This window comes from Carassius gibelio, chromosome A24, assembly GCF_023724105.1.
Source record: "Carassius gibelio isolate Cgi1373 ecotype wild population from Czech Republic chromosome A24, carGib1.2-hapl.c, whole genome shotgun sequence".
NCBI lineage: Eukaryota > Metazoa > Chordata > Actinopteri > Cypriniformes > Cyprinidae > Carassius > Carassius gibelio.
In genome coordinates this window covers 10,507,875-10,532,108 of record NC_068394.1, presented here as the reverse complement: position 1 = coordinate 10,532,108, position 24,234 = coordinate 10,507,875, and the positions used below count along the sequence as shown (strand labels likewise).

Sequence of the window (24,234 nt, the reverse complement as noted above, 5' to 3'; positions counted from 1 at the left end):
CGAGGTCTGCCCTGTTTTAAAGCACGAGAGAGAGAGGAGATACTCTATTGAACGTGAGAAAAGTGACAGAAAGTGAAAGATACACTTTCTTTTTAAACAATATCATTATTACAATTGTTATTTACACCTAAAAATCTAAAAATTTCACATCTCTCTCTCTCTCTCTCTCTCTCTCTCTCTCTCTCTGCACTTTGCCACAGAGTTGTTTATCTTAATACAATTGTTTCCATGCATATTCTTTCTCATTTTATATTGCTGTAAAAGTTTAATATTGGTTGTCTGGCAAAACTTTTAGCTCAAAACCGTTTCTGAAGGCAGATGTTAACATTGGCTAACATAGCATTATATTAAGTGCTTATGAATGCATTAATCAAACGTATAAGAGCTTGGTTTTACTTCTTTTTCTGGTCCTATATGGTTGATATGCAAAATCATTCATTATTAACTTTTGAATAAATTAGGATCGTAATGCTAATCAAACAGTTCATCCTAAACCTAGAAGAACTTGAGCATATCCTTGTATCATTATACTTTTACAGGATGGTATGTGATACACCATTGCAACATATAGACCTTGCATGCACACATCTAAGAGACAGAAAAAAAGATCTTTTTTGAATCAGCTCAAGGATAAATACTCGGAGAAAAATAAAAGACATGAAATATCAAGTGACAACTGAGAGCTTTTAATGAATCATTAAGTGGGGAACACTGAGATGAAATATTGTTTATGTCTGAGAGTTGTGGCCAGTCTACAAATGTGCTAACATGACTTTATGGCTGATGCTTTTCAGCATATGTGAGGTGCAATTGGTTGCCTTGTCCTCGCTGTGTGTTTTGTTCTCATGCATTGTGCTTAGTGACAAGCTCAGAACATTCCTTTGAACGTTCTGTTTCTATCGTAGACTTACATAAGTTCTTTTCTGAGTCCCATAACAAACAAAAAGCTTTGGATTGTCTCAGACTGTCTACAGTGAATGTTCAGAGGGGTGTGAGTGTGTGTGTGTGTGTGTGTGTGTGTGTGTAGGTATTCACAACATTTTGGAGATCAAATGTTCCCACAAGTAATACCAGTAAATTTTAACTTTGTGAGGACATTTTTTAGGTCCCCATGAGGAAACAAGCTCATAAATCACACAGAAATATTATTATTATTTTATTTTATTTATTTTTTTATGTAAAAATCCAGAAAGTTTCTTGTGAGAGGGGTAGGTTTCGGGTAAGGGGAAAATAGTTTGTACAGTACATCCTGATTTCTTCTCTTTTTGTGTATATTTCTTACTAAATTGCAGGGCCGGTTCAAGATATTTGAGGCCCCAAGGCAAAATGAATGTGGCAGGCCCTCCACCCCGAATAAAAAGCACTTGAATATGATTATTCTATTTATAAAACATTTCATTTTAAGTTTTGAAGTCTCTTATGCTCATCAAGATTGCATTTCTTTGATCAAATTTTTTTATTATTATTATTAGCATCATTAGTAGTAGTAGTATTTTGCAGTATTTTGTTCAGTCATTTATTCACAGTTCCTGCACCCCTTCAGTAAATTAACATCAGTGCTTTTATCATTAAGGGCAAGATTTCCCCTCCCATTTAATCAATATTGAATACAGATATTGTCATATTTTTAATATTAATAATATGATATTATGTATTGCATTGTTACTTTAAATGTGCACTATACACATCAAGAAGAAGTGAAAGAAAATGAATGGCATGGGCAGAGTACAGATAAGTAAACAGTCAAAACAGTCACATTGCATCTCCCAATGACTAGTGCAGTTGACTGAATATTGTCATATAAGTCTCCATAAGCTATTGCCAGAAAAGTTAGAAGGGCATGTCAGTGAGCACTTTTATAATTGTTCCAAAAGTGAGAAATTAACTTGAATGTTATGGTTTCTTAATTATGCATTAGAAACATACATGCAAAAAAAAAAAAAAAAAAAAAAAACTCCTCCTGTTGGACTTCTGTCACTCTAATAATCTGGTTATGTTTATCTGTTTCTTGCCAGGAAGGATGTAGCAATGTGTACGAAATGGCAGCCGACTCCTCGAATATAAGCTTGCTTTTCTTACAGTCTTGTCTCAGAAAATCGGCCTCATCAGTCTTGCCCAAGCTGCTATACAGCAGTATAATCTTACAGTTGGCTGAGAAAGCTTTGGCGACCCAGGATTGTTTGCTGTGCAGGCAAAATTTCACCTTAGTGTCCCTTATCAAATTATAACTGCCTTTTGTTTACCACCAGCTGACAGAAAGCTATATTTGTGATGGGCCTTTTTCTCTGGGTGAGGCCAAGTGCAGCATAGACGCTGATGGATCATATATGATTTATGTATATGTGGTCACTATTTGTACAGCGCTGACATGAAACCAGGCTCTAGAGACCATGAGCATATGTTTGATAAATAAAGTATGTTGTATTAAAGGTATGAGCACTGTGTGGAGGACCTGTTATACATTTAAAATGTAACTATTATGCTGGTGTTTTTTTAACCACTGACAGATCAACAGATCATTCTGATAGTGTACAGACATATACTGTTTCAGTCTTATATTAGTTGCCTTGGAGGTTATATTAGTATTCAGATATTAATATTCTGAAATATTTGAATGCTGTGATTGACTAAGCTGAAATGAGTATTGGCTGTTAAGTATTATATATCAAACAACTCTGATTCTTTTTTTAAAGTTTTGCATGTTGTTATCAGATTAATCAATGAAACTATCAATATAGTAATAAGAAATACACTCTTAAAAAAAAAAAAAGTTGCTTCATAATGCCCTAGAAGAACCTTTTTGTCTAAATGGTTATATAAAGAACCTTTTAACACCTGAAGAACCTTTCTGTTCCACAGAAGGTTCTTTGTGGTGAAAGAAGGTTCTTCAGATTATAAAAAGGTAAGAAAGAGATGGTTCTTTAAAGAACCTTTGACTGACTGGTTCTGTGTGGAACCAAAAATGGTTCTTCTTTGGCATTGCTTCAAGAACCTTTTGAAGCACCTTTATTCTTAAGAGTGTAAAAGAAACAACAGAAAAAAATTAAGTGAGAATCTTCAAAAGCATTTTTTTTTTCTTTTTTTTTATCATTTTATTTATGTACAACTTTTTTAATATGTTTATTTATTTAAAATATTTAAATATATTTATGGTTCTTCTTGTTTATCTACTTATTTATGTATGTATTGAATAATTTATGTAGGCTACTTATTTATATGTGTACTGATTTACTTCTCACTCAGTCTCGCGCTCATCGCCTGTGCAGGTGAACCGTCCACCTCTAGATGCCGCTGTGACAAACGTCACATAATTTTCTGGCGCCCTAGCGTTTGTCTTCGGCACTCGTTGATTGTACACAAATGTGGACTGGACAGACACATGCTGCTGGAGACCCATTCACAGAGTGAGTAGACTAGAAACACGGGCTGTGGCTGTTAACCTAGCGAGCTGACTACCTAGGCAGCGGTTTTGGGATTATATGCTCATTCGATGCCCAAAACATTTCTACATGGACGTTGAACGCGCGTACTAAACGTTGCCTAAAAATGCTGTCTAGGAAGTCGCTTACTATGTTTTGTGACTAAGCCAACTGTCAAGCGTTCAGTGGGTTCTCTGTACAGTAACTTCGCTGTATTTCGACGGCAAGTTTTAGTTAGCTTATACCGTTTATTAAACATTTCTCTTTGCCCATCAATGGAGTCTTTGTTATGGAATTATTTGTTTATAATGTCTCTAGAAGTTTACTTTGAGAGACTAGAGTGTGAAAGATTCTGAAGCTGCTAAAGATTTGAGTGAGATCGTGCCAGAGCGGAAAGCTGTAGATAATGATGTTTGACTTTAATTAAAAACACATTCTATCTCTGCAGAAGCACTTGCTGTGTGATTTTCTTGTGCACATAATGAGGGAGTTATTAAAGTCTGTAAACTGTAATTTGGGCACTCAACCTGAGAATGAACTCTGGCTCTTCTTTTAAAGTACGACAAGAACTGATGTCAAGCAAGTTGAGAATTTTCCCAAAGTCGGGGTGCCTTGAAATGTCAGTCAATAGAACTAATTACAAAAACACCCGGAGGGAAAGAACTACACAACAAGGGCCAAAATTAATTAAAGACACAATGTAGGAAAGAAAGAACTTCTGTTAACCATTGACAAGGCTGTTTTTTTACTTTACTTAACTGGTAGTCTCACAGTTCTTTTAAAGTTCAGAACCCATTCCTCAAACCCATTAATTTACTGACTTGTGATTGAAGGCAATTGTGAAGTCTTTACGCTCAGAATTACCTTTTAAATTGTGCTTAATTCATCTACAACTTAAATTATAGTAATTAAAGCAATTGCATCTTTTTCATACATAACATTTTTGTACATAACTGCACAATCGCAAAAAAAAAAAAATAAATAACTTGAACAACAAGAACGCATGTATGACTTTCTTCCATGGAACACAGTGGCTAAAGAAATGCGCTGGTCTAAATAACTGTGGCAAGTTTTCTGCACCATTAAAGTAGTCAATATGAATTATACATCATATTCTAAGCATTCTGAAGTCATAAATAGCATTGTGTAAGAAATAGACTGAAATTTCATTTTCTCAAAAGAGAATTTTCCCCTGCCGCAATTCCTTAGTCAGTGAGTTGAAGTCAAGATTTGGATTTATCTGATTCATAAATGAATCATTCAAACTTCGTGAACTCGATCAGCTGATTTGTTCACTAGTTTTCGTCAATCAAAATGTATCCAATCTGATTTCAGATTTTTAAAATTATGTTTATATGAACCCTGAATGATGCAATGTGGTTTGTATATTCATTGACATTAGGGCTGTGAATCTTTGGCTAGGCAGCGATTCGATTCGATTACGATTCGATTACGATTCATAGGTTTTCGATTCAATTCAAGAACGATTTTTGCAAATTTAGAACGATTCAATTCGATTCGATTATAACTATTAGATTCTGCATTCTTTAAGTGCATTCACGGGTGCATAAGTGCATAAATGCTTCTACTAAATTCTTTAAATGCTTAGTCAGGGGGCAATTTACAGTAGCATTTATGGTTAGAGAACCATAGGTTAGAAAAAAAAAAAAAACTTTTGTCCATTGTTAAATGCTAGTTTAATGATGCGATATGGCATACGTAAAAATGTATGTAAGCCAAGTTTTTAAAAAAGAGCTTTGAGTATTATGTATAAGCTAACATTTTGTCACACCAGGGGCGTAGCCATAATTTCAGAAGTGACAGAAATGTCAAATACAGTCATTTTATGTATGTAGCCTATATAATAATAATAATAATAAAAATAATTATAATTATTATTATTGTATTTTTTTTTACAAGGAAAAATTATTTTAATTAGCTGTAATAAATCAAATACACTGCTGGACAATAATCAATCATTTGTAAGCGATATTTTTTTTCCTAATGGCAATTTTATGATTGTTTTATATAGGCTACATTTAATTAGCAATTATTTAAATTTTTGCTAAATTTCTGCACAGAATAAGGTAGAAAATATACTTTATAGTTTCTGTACTGCAATAAATGTCAATTAGCACTGCATTATTCATAAATTGTTTGTGAGTTTTGTTTAGTTTCATCAGTTCATTCTGCTTTTATTCAGTTTAGCTGCAGATATAGCCTGGCACGTCTGAGAGCGAGATCACTTCTCTTTCAGTGTGAAAACGTCTTCATCTCTATTTAACTTTTCCTCTCCATCAGTGAATGATTCTGAGAGAAAATGCGCCAGATGTCTGTTTGCTAATGAAACAAACGCTACTTTCATGCATCTGATTAGCAGACAAATCTCGCGCTCTTATTTCAAGGTCGTTGTTAATGCTGTGGTTAATTTTAAAAGTTTCCTTCATACATTCGGTTCATCCGCATTGTTTAAAAACATTTATCATTCAATGGATCTGCGTATGATTTAGACACTTACATTTCTGCTCCATCTATGCAATAAATACAGCTGTCGAAGGCTTCCGGTAACTCCGTCTGTAAGATGCAGAGAGCCATTGACAAACTACAGAAAAATAAAACTACTTCACGTTAGCATTAGGGCCATTTCATAGTCAACACATCTGTACGCATACACGTCCCCGAGGCTACGCATCGTTACGCTTCGGCCGCCATTATGCGTCGGTGCGTAGCCAATTGTGTCGTCCTAGTTTTTGATCATAGACAGTAAAAGAAATGGACACAGCAACCCCATTGGAACTCAATTGAGACAAGTGAAGCCCATTTTTAGCGTTTTTTAGCACTTCCGTTTCTGACGCGCAGACTCAAACGAAGCTTGACGACGTCAGCTACCTGTCTGACAGATGTAAATCTTCTAAGTGGCTGTGCATGCAATCTGCCATCCTTAATCTTGCAGAGACGGCGAGCTTGAGTGGGGAGTTCTTTAAAATGTAACGTCAGTACGCCATATTAAGTTAATTGCCTGCGAGCTTCTCCTCCTGTCTGTATGGTAATGCAACAGAGAGTCGAGTGGTTGTGAAGCAATCATTAGCCTATTTTTTTTACAAAAACTGTTTATACGGGGCCATAATGTAACATAGATGGTAATGGAGCTCTTTATACATTGTCGTGTATCTTTAGAAATAAATAATGGACAAACGGAGGCTTTAAACGCCTCAGATGTAAAGTTATTCGCTGTCAAAGTGACGCCAAAATAAATGGGAGTCAATGGGAATGCTGACGCAAGTGAAGTTCTGCTACAAGATGGCAGCCCCCACCCGACTTCAACTTCCGGTCGACTTCCTTGCCGCCTGTTTTTGACACACAACGCGCCGATTCACGTAATACTATGCGTTGTCGGTGGGGGGCGAAATTGCAAGTATTGTAAATTAATTCAAGTATATTGTGTTTACAGAAGAAGAAGGTTTGAATACAATGGCGGGCCCTTACTGGCCACGAGTTCTATAGATCACACGTCAGCTGCGTCAGAGACGAACGGAGCGCGAGCGCAATCCTGTGAGTCTTAAGGCGGTAAACAGTTGGGCGCGTGAAGGACAGATAAGAGGCACGATTCACGAACACTCTTCAAGGTCTTCATTAATTCGTGCGTGTAGTAATTTAATGTGTATACATTTTGAAAGCATTGAATTGCTATAGAAATAGCGATTCATTCGATTATTTTTTTAATCGATTACTAACCAAGATCGACGATTCACGATTCAAAAATCATGTTTCAAGATCGATGCATATGAATCGACAGGGTTTGTAATCGAAGCTTCGAGAAAACAAATGAATCGTTACACCCCTAATTTACATGTATTCTTCAGTTAAACTGTGATAAAAAAATAAAATAAATTAAAATTGTGTTGGTTGGACCATTTCAGATCTACACCACCCTTTTCAGTCCAATAGGAATTTTATTTGGATTGAGCTAAATCAAACTGAGGTGGTTATATGATGGCTTTTCAAACCATAAATCCAGCTGATTATTTAAGTCCATGTAAACATTGCTATTATTTATTAAACTTAAATTCTTCCCACAAAAAAATATAAAATGGCTTCAGAATTAAACACACAAAAGAAGAAAGAAAGTGACGTGACATTCAGCCAAGTGGTGACCCATACTCAGAATTTGTGCTCTGCATTTAACCCATCCGAAGTGCACACACACAGAGCAGTGAACACACACTGTGAACACACACCCGGAGCAGTGGGCAGCCATTCATGCTGCGGCGCCCAGGAAGCAGTTGGGGGTTCAATGCCTTGCTCAAGGGCACCTAAGTCGTGGTATTGTAGGTGGAGAGAGAACTTTACATGCACTCCCCCCACCCACAATTCCTCGGGACCCGAAACTCACAACCTTTCGATTGGGAGTCCGAGTCTCTAACCATTAGGCCACGATTTCCCGCACGAGTCATATAGACCAATTCTATGGTGTATTCATGAAACTTTTACGTCTGATTTTGAGGTGTTTTCAATTGAATTGTAATTGCATGAAAAAAAGATTACCAGAATAATTCTTCAAATCGCCTCTTTTTGTGTTCCACTGATGAAATAAAGGCATAATGGTGTAATACAGCATGAGGGTAAATAAATAATGACAAAATAATAAAATAATAATTTTTAGGTGCACTGCTCCTTTAAAGGAATAGTTCACCTCAAAATAAAATTTTTTTTAAAAAGGACCCACTCGCCCCTCAGGCCATCCAAGATGTAGATTAATTAGTTTTTCAAATGTATCAATACATCACATACAAATCTGTTTCTGATGTGGAAACACATTTTTGGATGGCTTGGTGGTGAGAACCTTTTTGGGGGGGGGGGGGGGGGGGCTGTTCCTTTAAAGGCCGTGTGGCAGGGTTTTTTAACCAATGAATTTGTGCAATTTTCTTGTTGGTAATAAACATTTAAACTGTTATCCATTGTATTTTATGTTGTTGGGTATCACAAAACGGAATATAATACGAAAAAGTAGGTACTATCTTACAGCTGTTTGCAACGATTCTCTTTTCCCCCACAATACACTGCATTATGTCACGTTGGGGAGAGAATTTACCAAAGCCTGCCTTTAGAGCATTGAGCGTAACTAAGGAGACGAGTAGTAGACAAGACTATTCAGATAGCGCAGATTATAGATAAATAGTTAAATACCTAGATATATATATATATATATATATATATATATATATATATATATATATATATTAGTGCTGTCAAAATTAGCGCGTTAACGCATTCGATTAATTTGAAATATTTAACGCGTTAAAAAAAAATAACGCAATTAACGCGGTTGCAGTTTTTTATTATTTCCAGTTGTGGCCTATGTGTGTTCAATGTGCAAAGAAATATGGATAAGACCAAGGAAGGACTTTTAGACGGAAAGTTTCAGCATAAAACTCTGCCGGATTACTCTTCAGTCTGTCACAAGAAACATTACTCTTCATTTAGTCTGCCACAAGAAACAGCAACATTAAAATCATGAACTCAAATGTCATTGTTTAAAAAAAAAACAAAAAAACAATGACTGTAACAGTGCGTAAATCAGACCTTTCTGTAACGCTAACGTTAATAAGCTTAAACGAAAATAAAGAAATAATTGTGTAGCGGAGTATTTTTTGTACACAGTGCCGCGAACTGTCAATCACTCCTGTACGCGTGCATCACTGTCCTCCTCAGCTGCAGCAACTTGCGCTCTCTCTCTTCATCAAGCTTTAAAACAAAAAGGGGACAAAAAGATCATATTGTCTTTGTGCATGCATATTTGATAGATAGATAGATAGATAGATAGATAGATAGATAGATAGATAGATAGAGAGATAGAGAGATATTGATATTGACTATCAGCGACCAAAACCCACTCACTTCCCTACAGCACAAGCTTTCCAACGCAGTTTCCATGGGACAACACTGCCCATACAAGCACCTGCCAAACATAGCAACAGACATGCGGCTACGTTTGCAACTACATTTTCACCGGAGGAATGAATATAGCTACATATAGCTTTTATTTCTAGTTGACAAAAACCAAGTTTGCCAGTACTACGACACTGTGACAAAGGTTACCAGTACTTATCTGAACTAACATCATGATCGCTGCCACTAAATAGAAAGAAAACGTTGCTTTTTCACTCGGTGCTATCCAATGACAGTAAAAAAAAAAAAATATATATATATGTATATATATATATATATATATATATATATATATATATATATATATATATATATATATATATATATATATATATATATATGTGTATATGTGTATATATGTATATATATATATATATATACATATATATATATATATATATATATATATATATATATATGTGTATATGTGTATATATATGTATATATATATATATATATATATATATATATATATATTAGGGGTGTAACGGTACGCAAAAATCACGGTTCGGTACATACCTCGGTTTTAAAGTCACGGTTCGGTTCATTTTCGGTACAGGGAAAGAAATGGAAAAATTAAACTGCTGGTTGTTCATTGCTATAAACTTTTTTTTAACTATTTGTTTTAAAATACTTTTTAATAAAATATATATAAAATTAAAAAAGAATAAGAAATAAAATACTGCTGCAAAGTTCTCCACTAAATAAAATGCTCTCAGTCTCAAACCAATATCATATAATAAAATATAATGAAAAATATAAATAAATAACTATGATTACAGTGCAGCATTACCAATCCCAGCTTGTAGGCCTGCTCATATTTAAAAAAAAATATATGTAACTATTCCAAACTGTAAAGTTGCAGCATCAGCAGTTTCAGTTTTTATACCTGCTCAGATTTCGTTATTGCGTTGGACCGATCGGAATTAAGAGCAAAGGCCTGTTTAAATGCGGACGAGAGCTGCGTTTGAATTACAATCGTTTTTTTTCCTAGTTGTAGAGATGTTCACACTCGCCTCTTAAAAACCTTAGGCCGGTGACACACTGGCATATTGCACCTGTAAAACATAGTCTATTTTGCCATCAATATTGTTGACGGTGTCCTTTATCAGTAGGCTTTATATTTATGCTCAACATGAAGTATAGATATTGTTGTCGTGAAGACAAGATCCTGGTCTGTCGGCGGCCTCCCTCTATGCCACTTACAGTAGCAGCAGCGCACCAGCGCCGCATCAGGCACGATTCTGGTGTAAAGACACAGAAAACGCGAAGCAGCCACCACATAACTAATCGCCAGAATAAACGCCACGCTCACACCATGCAGCCAGTGTGTCACCGGCCTTAGAATCAGCTGCGGGATTTGCGCTGAACGTGAAGACTTCCACCACTTAATATGTTCATTTGGAAACACGAAAATGTACCTGTTCCGCGCACAAAATATTGCATTCAATTATTCGGCACACCCGTACACCGTACCGAAAGCCCTGTACCCAAACGGTCCGGTACGAATACACGTACCGTTACACCCCTAATATATATATATATATATATATATATATATATATATATATATATATATATATATATATATATATATGTGTGTGTGTGTGTGTGTGTGCGTGTGTGTGTGAACGCGGAGACTTCCGCCACTTAATATGTTCGTTTGGAAACACGAAAATTTACCTATGTTCTGCGCACAAAATATTGCATTCGGTACACACGTACACCATACCGAAAGCCCTGTACCCAAACGGTCCGGTACGAATATACGTACCGTTACACCCCTAATATATATATATATATATATATATATATATATATATATATATATATATATATATATATGTGTGTGTGTGTCGTTGTTGTGCACTGCTGCTCGTAGACTAGCTCCAGTGCTCATTGTTGCGTTGCTAAATGATAGCAACTCACCAGGACACTTCACCAACTCTCCACTCATTATTCTCGGACCATGCATTTAATAGGTTTTGACGGCCATCAGTTCTTGGCAATTCCTCATTTGCCCTCTCACGTTTGGCAGGTTCGAAATTATATGGCTGCGAGCCATCATACATGGCCCTAATTGTCCCGAAAGTTATACTAAAGCAAAAAAAAACTTGAGTATTTATTGTCTGATAAACATTAAAAACTGTCTGCAGAGGTTGAGTCGTCCTGCAACCAGCCCCCGCCGGCTGCTCATGAAAGTGAAAAGTGAAAGTGACGTCACATACAACGTGACATTCAGCCAAGTATGGTGACCCATACTCAGAATTCGTGCTCTGCTTTTAACCCATCCAAAGTGCCAGACACAGCAGTGAACACACACACACACCGTGAACACACACCCGGAACAGTCGGCAGCCATTTATGCTGCGGCGCCCGGGGAGCAGTTGGTGGTTCAATGCCTTGCTCAAGGGCACCTAAGTCGTGGTATTGAAGGTGGAGAGAGCACTGTACATGCACTCCCCCCGCCTACAATTCCTGTCGGCCCGAGAATCGAACTCAAAACCCTTCGATTATGAGTCCGACTCTCTAAGCATTAGGCCACGACTTCCCCCTCATTGGCTGCAGCACCTTTTTTCTAAGTTCGAAGAACCAGACCGTAGGCGTCTAGGCATGAATTTAGATATTAATTTATCTAATTAATCTATATGCACAAAGACAATACAAACTTTTTGTCCCCTTTTTGTTTTAAAGCTTGATGAAGTTTGATGGTTTTTAAGACCATTTTTGAGACATTTTAAAAATGATATACATATCTTGAGTGATTTATGTACCCATTAATCGACACAGTTGTGGTTAACCTGCAACATGGCCTTTAAGTCCCACATGCTTGAGTTTGTGAGTTTCTTGTGCAATCTTTTTTTGACAGCACTCTACTTTCATCAATAGTGTTGTGGGTGTTAGGCTGGATTAGACCCTTTTAGTTAATATGTTGAACCAGTTTAGCAGAGTGTTCGGGATACACCTCTCTACCTGCATTGATCTGTTGCTCTCTGCAAGATTGATCCAGGTAACGACATTTTGCACTGTCTGTTGAGTAAATAATTATATATTTATCTAGCTTAAAGCTCAAAGTGCTGTCCTTTCAACCATTGCTGTCATACATAGCAAGGATAAGATATCTGCTTCAGAACAAGATAGTACAGTCAGTTAAATTATTTTTTTCTGGTCTTAAAGCTTGAAGCTTTAGTTGGTGATTTAAATGTCTGTCAAAACCTTAGTGGAAAAAGAAGTGTACTTTGGTATATGAAAATGAATATAAATGAAAAAAAAGATGTAAATGAAAATGTATTACAGTTAAAATTTGTATTCAGTGCAGTAAGCTGAATTTGAGAGTACTTAAATTCCACTTTATTGTTGTCTGAAATATGGTAAAACAGTCTTATATATATAAAATATACTATTTTAGTCTTATATTAAAATAGTCTTAAATATATTTCTAATTACACATATGTAATGATTAAGTTGTAATTTAGTAAATTTCCAATATATTAACTTTAATATCGAACTGCATATTACAGTTAAAATTTGTATCATGTGCTTTAAAGGAAAAGTTTTAATTTAAAGGAAAAGTTTTAATTTGACATTATTACAAAGTGCACTTTTTAAAAGTGTACTTAAGTGTGTTTAAACAGTTCTGAGAATGTACTCTCTTAACTGGCCTTTTATTTCATTAATATTATATTGTATTATGATCTGCAGGTACACTGAAAAAAATGGTGTAGAAACAGTTTTCATTTAGAAATTGATAGGAAATTTGAGTAATAATTATAAAGAATCTATTTTGAAGTAGAAGGACTGAAATAGCATTTTCTAGACTAGCGGATATTATCATTATCATTACATAAATTACTCAAGATTAATTCAAAAACAGTGAATGTATTCAATAACAAAACACAGCTACTTTTGTGTGTTGCTTGGAGACGTGAATTTGTTAGACTATTTTGGTTGACATAGCAAAAATAAAAAAAAGTAATTGCCAATATTTTGTCTAAAATTTGGATTACCCAGTATTAACTTTTGTTTACTGAACTGTTGTTTAAAAGCAGCATCACACTCATAAACATGTTGTCGCGATCAATGGCTGGAGTACCTTGGTTGTCCACTAGAGGACTCCATCCCAGAACTTTGCCACTCTATCAAGAACTTAATTCCCCATAATCCTGTGCCCAGCCTCATCAGCACTCATTGTTTGCACCTGTGTCTCATTAGCATGTTTAACTCACCCTATATATGCCCGGTGTCCTGACAGTTTATCCTACTCATCAGTTTTTCTTACCAGTGTTTACTATGCATGCAAACATTAATAAATGCATCCTTTTTCTCATGCTGAGCAACAATATTTAATGTATCTGCATTACTGTAAGGGTAGCCTTTAATAAAACACAATATAATATGTAGAAATTTTTTGTTGTTGTCTGTTTCTGTATCCCTTCTAGCCACAGCTATGAATATAACACATAATTATTGTATTTGCATTACTGTAAGAGTAGGTTTAGGGTTGTGGTAGGTGTAGACGTAAATAAACCATAACTTTACAGATAGCATTTTTTGTTGCCGAATTGTACTTCCCACTGTTTTAATGGGAGGAAGCCAAATTTTTCAGGGTAGAATAAAATCGACAGAACACAGGTTCCAAGTCTTATGTGTTATTGCTGCAATTCTAAGTCTTGTATTTTGGTTCTCCCGTATCTTGGTTCCTGGTCTTGTTATTCTGCCTGTTTTCAAGATCTTTTTGTTTGCCTCAGCTCCTTACTTTCCTTGTTTTGGATCGCCTATTTGTGTATGACCTTTGACTGCCTTTGAATTACGTTTGCGAAATACCCCTCATTAAACTACTAATTTTGGATCCTCTACCTTCATCAGGCAGTTCATGACAATGGTTATTGATTTTTTTATTTTTTTATTTACACTGGATCCTGGGAGGTTTTTGGGATGAATAAGCTGTGTGTAAGCTAGTCATCTATTACAGGGGCAGAGCAACAATAAGTTCAATAGGAAGAGTTAGTGGTCACAGGACAAAGAGGTCTAGACAAGACGGTGAGTGAGTGATCTGATCTGATCCTCTAGCTGAACATTCCTTCCATTTGTATGATTTTTATCATGTATTTTAAACACTTTACATGGTCTGTAGTGTTTGTTTTCATTGCGTTTCTTTATCTGTCATAAAAGAAAGCTATTGTTTTGATTAGAACTTCTAATTTGAAAAGATATTCACTCACTCAAAGCTTTTTTTGTTGTTGTTGTTGTCTCTTAAAATAGTATGTTTTTCTTTTTCTTCTACAGTTGATGAATCCAGCTTGTTATAAACACGAACATGGATGAATTCGCTCCATTAGATTGCCTTTTGCCTTCAGGTATTTATTCATTTTAAAACTCATGTAAAAGTCTATGTATTTATTCTTGCCCATGCATGTGTTTACACTTTGACCCTTAGAACATAAACATAGTTAATAAATATATAATAGTTACAGTTGCAATTACAGTTACAATTCAAATGCTTTAAATTGGCCATTTTGCCTGTTCATAGTTGTAACATATTGTGCTATGTCTTATGCATTCTAACTGAATTGGAATGTAAATCTTTTTTATTTTCAGTGAGCTTTTTTTATTCACACTGGCTAAGAATAAGATTTACCTACCTCCATCATTTGTATTTCTTATGCATCTCCACAGTGCTTATTCAGGTGTAATTATTATTTTTTAATCATTTACTCTATTTGCACAGATGAGACTGCACAAACATGGGCATATTGATGATGCCTAATATTTTATCACACAATGTGGGTTTCTATGTGCATTTTTATTAGATCTCTACATATAGTATTTGTTCTATTAATAAATTAACTTAAAACATCGCTGTTTACTTAAGAAATAGTATGTGTGGGGGTGTTAGGGGGATGGGAGCTGTTAAAACCAGTCAGATTAATACTTTGTTTCAAAGGTCAGGAAATGCTGGCTGTAGTTGTTGTTGTATTTTTTTTTTTTTTTTTTTACCAGGATGGTAGAAGCAATTTGACAATTAGCTAATGAGACCAGTCAAGTTTATTTTTCTGCAGAGATGGATAACAGTCGTCACCCCCATTATAGTAACGAATGCATTCTCAATGACTAACATCAACCTTTGTCCTGGTCTTAACTTCCCTGCAAATGTTCACTGGTAAGTTGGTAAAGGTTCATGGGTATGCCACTAAATGGCTGTACGTCTTTTGCACTGTATTTCAATGCAAAATCTGTGTCTTAATCACAAACCGCAAATCATGCTGTTTATCCAGACATTAAAATATATATTAATTCTTAAAAAATTCTTAAAATGCCTTCTTTCGAACCCATCCTCACTCGAATACAATTTTGGAAATATAAAGACTGCAGTGCAGTATTATTTATGTACTATTATAGTATTTATTTTGTTTATTATTAAAATATATAAAAAGCTGCTTCTGTCAATGAGATGATTTCCTTGTGCGTGTAAACATTTGGCAGTAAATCTCATTCCGGTAAATATTTTGAATCGGCTTTCATTTTTCTATATTCAGTTTAATTAGTTTAAGTTTTAGGGTATTTTTTTGTGATCTAAACAGTCACACGGCTGTCAATGACATTAGTTACCCTTTGTTACCGCCTTTACTGACGTAGAAACCACATGACAACAGTGTCATGGACAAAATGCATCTGATCCATCATCTGATCGCGTCTTTGCATTGACTTTGTATGTAATCTACTCGCGCAAATCGTTGAACTCGCGTTAAATCCATGATTTATCTTTCCGTCTGATTGATGGCCGTCAGCGGTTGGGTAGAAGACAACAAATCTCATCATTCCACGCTCCTCCTTAGTGTCATCAAACCACGCGATTGTTATTGTTTTGATAGTGTGCCCTCTCTTGGCAGGTCCTACAACCTGTACCTTTAATCCTTTTTTTTTATGGTGTACACTAAAAAACATGCATTAATGATGCTGTATGTTCTTAATGCTGCCAGCATTTAGCCATGAGGAGATTTTGGGATGTTGTCCAAATGTGTGAGCAGCTTGGCTCTGAAATGTGTTGCAATTAAATGTGTGAACCCATGCATTCGGGACTGTTTGGAGTGCTGAGATGTCTTACAGAACATTATCTTGAAAATAAAAACACAAAATTAGTGAATGCATTTCATTTTCTCCCACAGAGTGTTTCAGACCATGTAGCTGGATCAGTATGTAACAAAGTGGCCTACGGTTAAGCACACATGCTTACATTGAGCTTTGGTGCACTAGTGGGAGATACTACTTTTTCTTACTATATAAAAAAAATGTAAATAATAACATTAAGGTTAGTCGTAGGGATGTAACGATTACCGGTCTGACCATAAATTAATATAAAATTTGTCATGGTTTAGTATTACTGTTTCATCTTTTAATTATCTTTAAAACCGTAATAGATTACCGCGATTTGAACAACTTGCGATACATATTACTGTCCAGCATAAAGCACATTTTTAAGTAACAGTCTCTCGTGCGCACAGCATGCAGAGTATTTTTTTGTTCAAGGAGGTTATAGAAAACTGCTCTAATTCAGATTTACAGATACTTATATTTATATTCGGCCTGTGTGCAGTTCCTGTCTGGCTAAAAACAAACCGAATTTTCATGTCATTCTGTAAATTTTGACCAGCTGATGGAAAAGCAAATTTATGTGGATTCTACACATTAAAACAATTCACATAAGTTATCTAAAATTATTTATGGAGCAGATAAAATACATATTAATTTTTTTTTATCAGATTTCTACTTATATCTTTTTCTTTATTTAAAGGCTGAAATGTATAGAGGTTCACCTTTTCATTAAACTTTTTCAAAGCTTTATTTGAACATTTATATTAGATATTTCAACATGCTATTAAACTGTTGTCAGTCAAGCTGTCATTTAAAATCCGAACATCATTGGCAATGTTATTGTTTTAGTGATTATGCAAACAAAAAGTTATTTTATTTTTTTGTTTATATTTAAAAATAAAACTTGGTAAAGTGATTTGTGTCTGTACTTTTTTAACAATACCGTGATAATACTGATAACCGTGATCATTTTGGTCACTATAATAGTGACAAGAAATTTTCATACCATTACATCCCTTAGTCTCCAACAATATTCTATTTTGCTCAAAAATAAAAGCTTTCATAACATTTAAGAACCATACTGTATGTCTCATTACTGGTATTTTTTCTCTCATTCATTTATTTGAGTAAATATGTTTTTTTTAACAAAATTAATTGTTTATATATTATGGTAGCTTATGCGTAGTATTTGCTGAATTAAAATTTTTTATGTTCTTTACTGAGTATAATTTATTTAGAATTGGTTACAAAGAAAGAAAGTGATCTTTTACATTTAATGTTAATGTGTATAGCTGAAATTGTTTCATTATTACACTTGGCTTTACATTGCTGCACATAAAATACATCTATCAGTTGTGCTTTATGTCATCTTTAAACCATCAGAATTGGTTTACAATGGGCATTAGGCTCTATTTTTACATTTATTACTCTTGCTGTTTTATTAGCTGCTTCTACTTAGAACTGTATCTCACCAGATTAAACCAAATATTACAGGGTTTTTTTGTTGTTGTTGTTGTTGTTGTTTTCAGTTTCACACTGTAAATGAAAGGACTGAGAGTTCATTGTAACCACAGGACGCTGTTGAAATCTAGCTGCCCTTTTAATGTTTACTTTCTGTGTGTTTCTTCTGTTCTTTCACCAGGAAAACAAAGGATTTGCTTGATTATCCTAAATCAGCTGGTAGATGAGCAGTACTTCCATGTGCTGTGGAGTAAAGGTATTGATTTTGTGATGAATATCACATTGGTCAATGATTTGATCCTTGTCTGTATTTGTATATAGTATATGCTGTATATGGTGACATACCTTGTACACAACATACTTTTGTTTTTTTGTTTGTGTTCATAGCTTAAGTTATTATTATTATAATTTTTAATAAGTATTAATAAATTCGAAATATATATCAAAAAAATACTAAGATACACAATGCATGTATGACAATTGGGATGCACCGACTTAAAAAAAAAATCATTTATTTTAGCTGCCTTGTCAATTAAAAATGTAATCAAATTATTTCAATGATATTCTAATTGAAATTCATTTAATATAATGATTTTATATATATATATATATATATATATATATATATATATATATATATAAAATATATAATTTTGGTCTGTGAAATTCTCAACTAAAGATAATAGTCTAGATGGAAATAGGGGTCCACGCGCACCCCCCGGCTTTTTTTATGCCACCTGATTTTTTAAAATCCTTAAAGTGTCTATTTTCATAATCTGCCAGGTTATGAAAATAGACACTTTAAGGATTTAAAAAGATCAGTTTGCATAAAAAAAGCCGGGGTGTGCGCGTGGACCCCTATTTCCATCTAGACTATTATCTTTAGTTGAGAATTTCACAGACCGAAATTATATTATTATAATTCCTTACATTGGTGAAGCAGATTAGTAATTTTTTTTTTTTCTTCTTCAAAAGGTTTGGGGGCATGATCAATTGCATTAACTTTACCATTTCACTATGTTTTCATAATTAATTGGACTAAATTTGTGCATTCATTTGATTGCCCAATAGTTTATTTCGTTTCTAGGGCTATTGAAGCCTTTTCAGCAGTGCAATAAGTTAAGAAAATGCCTTTTTGTTTCTTTTATACATCTTTCCTGTTGTTTAATGTAGACTCTCTTCTGATGGTTGCCACTTTGTTTTTATGCAGGCGAGAGTTTTTGTCAATTATATTGCACTAGCTTTTGTTGGTTTCCTGAGTTGATCTCATTTAAAAACTCTTGTTAGTTTAACTTCTCTGCCCTTGCATCAGAGATGCTGTGTAATTTTCATGTGGTTTTGCTCTGGAGGCAGAGCAGGTGGGCGATGAATGTGTTGCTGGGAGCAGGGTGAACATATCCAGATGGTCTTCCTTGAGGGACCGGGGCAGGGCGCTCCACCCCTCCTCCAGTGAGCCTCAGAAGTACAGTCCTATGGGCCGGTGGCACCACCAGTGCTCTGTAGGACTGGATGATCAAAGACGACACTTTGTAGATACCAACACGTTTTTGGATGCTTTTCAAAACTAACTTAAAGTTTGCTGCTTTCTGATTTCAGTTGTGTGATTAGTAGTGAAAACTGCAAACACTTAATTTTAAGTTTCAACTGCAAACACTTAATTTTTTAAAGAAACTAAATACTGTGAAACAGTTATAAAAATTGTAACTGAGTATAAAATGTGTCCAACCCAATTCTTATTATATATATTTTTTTAAGTGTGAACAGTTAAAAAGTTTACAAGCCAGTCGAAAACCACATCAATCTTATTTAGATCAAATTTTTGCATAGCATCTTAGTCTGATTTTATTTTAAAAAATTTTACTTTTTATGGGAACTGTATACCCTCTAGATCACATCATTTTACAGCAAGTCTTTCCTCATATAACAAACTGTGGCATTCACTTTGTAGTGAATGAGTTTACGAGTCAGAGGTTTAGGATATGACTTGGTGTGTAAAATGTCACTTACGTTGTCTCGTGCACCTCATTAGTATAGCACTGTGGCAATAAGACATGAGCAGAGGCAAAACGTCCATGCTTACACAGTGTTGTATAAGAAAGTCTCTTGGCATTCTGCTGGCATCATCAGTGATATTCATCACATCTGACAATGACTACACTGTCAAAAATTGAATTCTTTACCTGCAATATGACCGTGGACAATCAGTCTTCAAGATTGAATTTGAAAACCAAATCAGATTTATGGAAGCCTCCTGTAAGCTGTATGTAACCTTCTCTAATGATGTTAATTTAAGGAAATGCTTCAAATGTCTTGCTGTGATAAAAGCTTGATGTATTGTAGAAATAACATTGCCACAGAAATCAGATAGACTATAGTATACCATTTCTTTCTTTATACCATTTCTTTCTTCTGAATATTGTGGTATGTGGAGTAATTATCCCTCCCTCTGTATTGAAAAGTGTGAACCCTAACCCTACCCTTAAACATTGTTATTTAGTAGAAAATGGACCAAAGTCATTTATTTATATATATATATATATTTTTTTTTTTTTATTATTATTATATTTTTTTTTTATATTTTTTTTTACTTTTCATTAGAGAATCTTGAAAAAATGTCTCACAGTTTCCACAAAAATATTATGCAATAATTATTCAGCTCCAAATCAGCATATGATTATGATTTCTGAAAGATCATCTAACAATGAAAACTGGAGTATTGGCTGCTGAAAATTCAGCTTTACTATTACAGGAATACATAACATTTAAAAAAAATATTGAAATAGAAAACAGTTTGTAATATTTTACAATATTCGTGTTTTTACTGTGTTTTGATCAGATAAATGCGGCCTTGATGAACAGAGATTTCTTTGTAAGCAACCCCAAACTTTTAAACGGTAGTGTATGCGTTGTTTTTAAAATGCCAGTTTTGCTCTTCCAGTAAAATGGACAAAAAAAAATATTGATTATTTAAACATAGATTTTTTTCCAATCAGATCCTCTCTAAAATGAGAAGTATTACAACCGGCGGCTAACTGCAAGTAGCAAACTTATGGCCATGAAAAATGCTTACTGGCTGTTTTTTAAAAAATGTATTCTGCCCAAACTTCCTCCTCCAAAGGAAATAAGAAAAGTTGTAGACCTAAAGTAGATTTGCACCCATTCTCTCTCTCTCTCTCTCTCTCTCTCTCTCTCTCAACTCTTTTGTGGATAAAGAAACCATCTTAAAAGGTGAACTAACCTTCCATTTTGCTCATTGACCACTCGTCCCTCTTTGATTTACAGAGGCCACAGGCTTCACTTCACTTCCACTGCCAAAAGACATTAAATCAGCGACAGCAAAGTCTGCCTCATCAATATTTGTCCTCCATAAAACACCAGCCGAGTAGCAAAAGTTCATGACAGGAAGAGGAAGCACTGCTGGTGGATTATGAAGTGTTTATTTACAAGGTTATCTGTCCCGCACCAGGGCTTCAGTGAAAGAGCATTCACCAATGATTTACCCCTCCAGCATCTCCGGCCGTTGTAATGCTGCCTCACCACAAGTGAGAATGGTGGATTGTTTACCGCAAACTCTTTTGTAAAGCCTTTCAGTATAGTTCAATTAATTTTTATTGTCATGACTCACTGAATTGTTATTCATTAACAGCCAGCTAAGGAAGGTGGTGATTCATAAGTCTTAGGAAAAAATAAACACATGATCTTGCAGCTGGGAATATCCTAACAGCTTTAGCAGCATGCTATCAGTATGTTAAGACATGTTAGTTTCATTATAAAACATGCTAGTGATGTGCTAAAACAAAACATGTTAGCAACTTAATAAAACAAGATGATAACTGGCGCACCCAAAATTACTATCCTGCTATATAGTAAGGAAGTATTTGATTTCAGACGCAGTGAATATCTTTGGTCAAAGCAAAGCACATGATCTTGCAGCTATAATTAAACATACAGTGTGCCAAAATGTGTTAGCAACATGTTAAATTATTAATGTGCTAAAACATTATAAAACAAGCTAACAACATTATGAAACATGCTAGCAATTGCACAGTGACAAACATCTTCAACTTTACCAAACTATTTCAAACTTTCACTAAATTGTTGTTCATTAACAGCGAGAAGAAAGCCAAAGGCGATGCTTCTTCACTTCAGATCACATGATCTTGCAGCTGTATTTGAACCTACTTTTTAGATATTCACAGCACATTTAGAACTGAAAGCAGTTTAAGTGTCGTCGATTCTCAAGATTCATGAATAGTATACTATTGCCTATTTTGCTCAGCATGTGGTTAAGTCTCCATTTTATTGAAGACTTCATATTAATATATTTGCCTGGTGTCAAAATAATGAGTCATTTGCATTCAGCCCAGTGCTTTTAAGTGTTGCTCCTAGCTGGAGTCCTCGGCTGCACTCAATTACGCCCTGTTTTCCAGTTAGAGATGTAGCATGCTGTTTACTTTGATGGGATCTTTACAGAAAAGCTTCTTTGATTCACCTCCCGAGACTGCATTGAAAACGCCAGTGTAATCACCCTATGAACAAATGATGATGTCTTTGCCAGACCAATTGAGCTGTCTGGGAACTAATGAATGACTGGCCTGGATGCATCATCATGAGACGTTATTTCATCAGAACTAAAGAGCAAATGATTGCACGGTTTACTCGTGTCTTTGAAAGTATCTCATATCTCAGTCAATACTGAAAGACGTGTACCGCACCATTGAAAATAAAATAAAATAAAGTGTTTTATTGCTTTTTGAATAAATATTTGTAAAAAGCTGATAATTTTACACTAACAAACACTCTTCTAAATAGTCTAAGCATATGAGGAGCAGATTTAACACGCTAATTTGGAATGATTATTTTAATAAATAAACCAATAGCACAATATGTACAAAATACTGGCCAGTTTTTTCTTAAAATATTTGCAATGTATATTAGATTTAGTATTTTATAATACATATATTATACTACAAACAAATACATTTGTGTAGGGAATTTGTCTTTTCTCTGGATCGATAGACTCATGGATGGATGAGGCTTTCAACTTTCAGTTTAAAGTATTAATTTGCTATGATGAATTATTTAAAAAATTCATACTTTTAACTGCAAAAAAGTACTTTCAATGTCTTGTTACAATAGTATAATGTTAATTTGGGTGTGCTTCTCGTGATTGATTGATCTTTCTTTGATTGATTATCAGCCCTTTTTTTTCTCTTTACAATGTGTAGTTAATGCCCTGCTGTTTTTTTTAGACTCTCAGTAGCATATATCAATCAGTCATTGACCACAGAATAGCCTGTACTCTGATAAATAACACCCAATAGGTCGACTCTAAGTTAGTCTAGAATCTTGTCTAAAGCATTGTTTAGAAGTCTTAAAACAGACAACGGTCTTTTTTTTTCTTTTTTTTGTATGTGTCATCCAGAATCATAAAGTGTATTAACATGTTTTCAAGAGTGCAGAAACTTTTTAAGTTCTTGAGGGTGCTGTGTAATTTGAAAATGAATGTTTCCACCCCCTCCTGAGTCACCCTTCACAGAAAAAGGGGTGACAATTATTCTGTACAGGTGTTTAACTGTTTAAGATGTTTTCCTTGATCCTCCTCGTACTTTCATCTGAAATAAGTTCTTTTTAACAGTAAGCCCAAAGCCATCGGGTCCATTAGGATCGCAGCAGTGTCTTCCAAACGCATTCCATTATTCATGAGGCATATGATGCAATGCTATTCCCTTGACGCTTGTCCATAAACCAACTGTGCTGACAAGATTACATTCATCTTGACGTGATCTTTGTGACGATTCCTCACTCTCATAGGCATAACATCTTTGAAAATTCCAGAAAATCATCTTTGTTTCATGTGGCCGTGAAAATATTCCCTCTCTTTTGTCATGGAATGTGTTTGAACAAACAAAGTCACCTCTGTTTGTTTATAAATGCAGTACCGTTGGGTTTTTGTGGTTTTAAATAATGGGATTGCAGTCTTCTAACCAAGCTACTTGATAAATGGAGGAAGGAAAGTCTTCAAAGGAAGAAAAAAGATGTCACTCTCAAAGCACCTGGTTTAAAATAACTAATGTATTCGGTGAAAATGCTCAGTGTTTTAAATTCCTGTTTGTTACATCTGGGTATTGTCTAGAGAGTGAATCCCACATCTGTGTGCGTTAGTTGAGCTGCAAAAAGTCAAGAGCACTTCCTCTGAACTTCTTCTCATGTCAAGACTTCAAAGTCGGCAGGATTATCATTTTAATGTCACTTTTAGATGTTATTTTTTTGTACTCTTCCAACTGAGCATATGCTGTGACATCTTTCCCAT

General features: G+C 34.8%; 1 protein-coding gene across 4 annotated transcripts in view; it reads left to right on the top strand.

Annotated features, from left to right (window-relative positions):
* The first annotated feature begins 3,313 nt into the window (after positions 1-3,313).
* LOC127945887 (thiamin pyrophosphokinase 1) overlaps positions 3,314-24,234 on the top strand; it is a 61,934-nt gene continuing 41,013 nt past the window's right edge. Inside the window, exons 1-3 of one of the 4 annotated variants that reach the window (XM_052541988.1) lie at positions 3,314-3,404; positions 14,655-14,725; positions 18,103-18,177. In XM_052541988.1, coding sequence (XP_052397948.1) covers positions 14,686-14,725; positions 18,103-18,177 — 115 coding nt within the window. In that variant the 5' untranslated portion in view covers positions 3,314-3,404; positions 14,655-14,685. Of the gene's footprint in view, positions 3,405-14,333; positions 14,409-14,654; positions 14,726-18,102; positions 18,178-24,234 lie in introns of those variants that run through there. The other 3 variants (XM_052541985.1, XM_052541986.1, XM_052541987.1) reach the window with 3 other exon arrangements.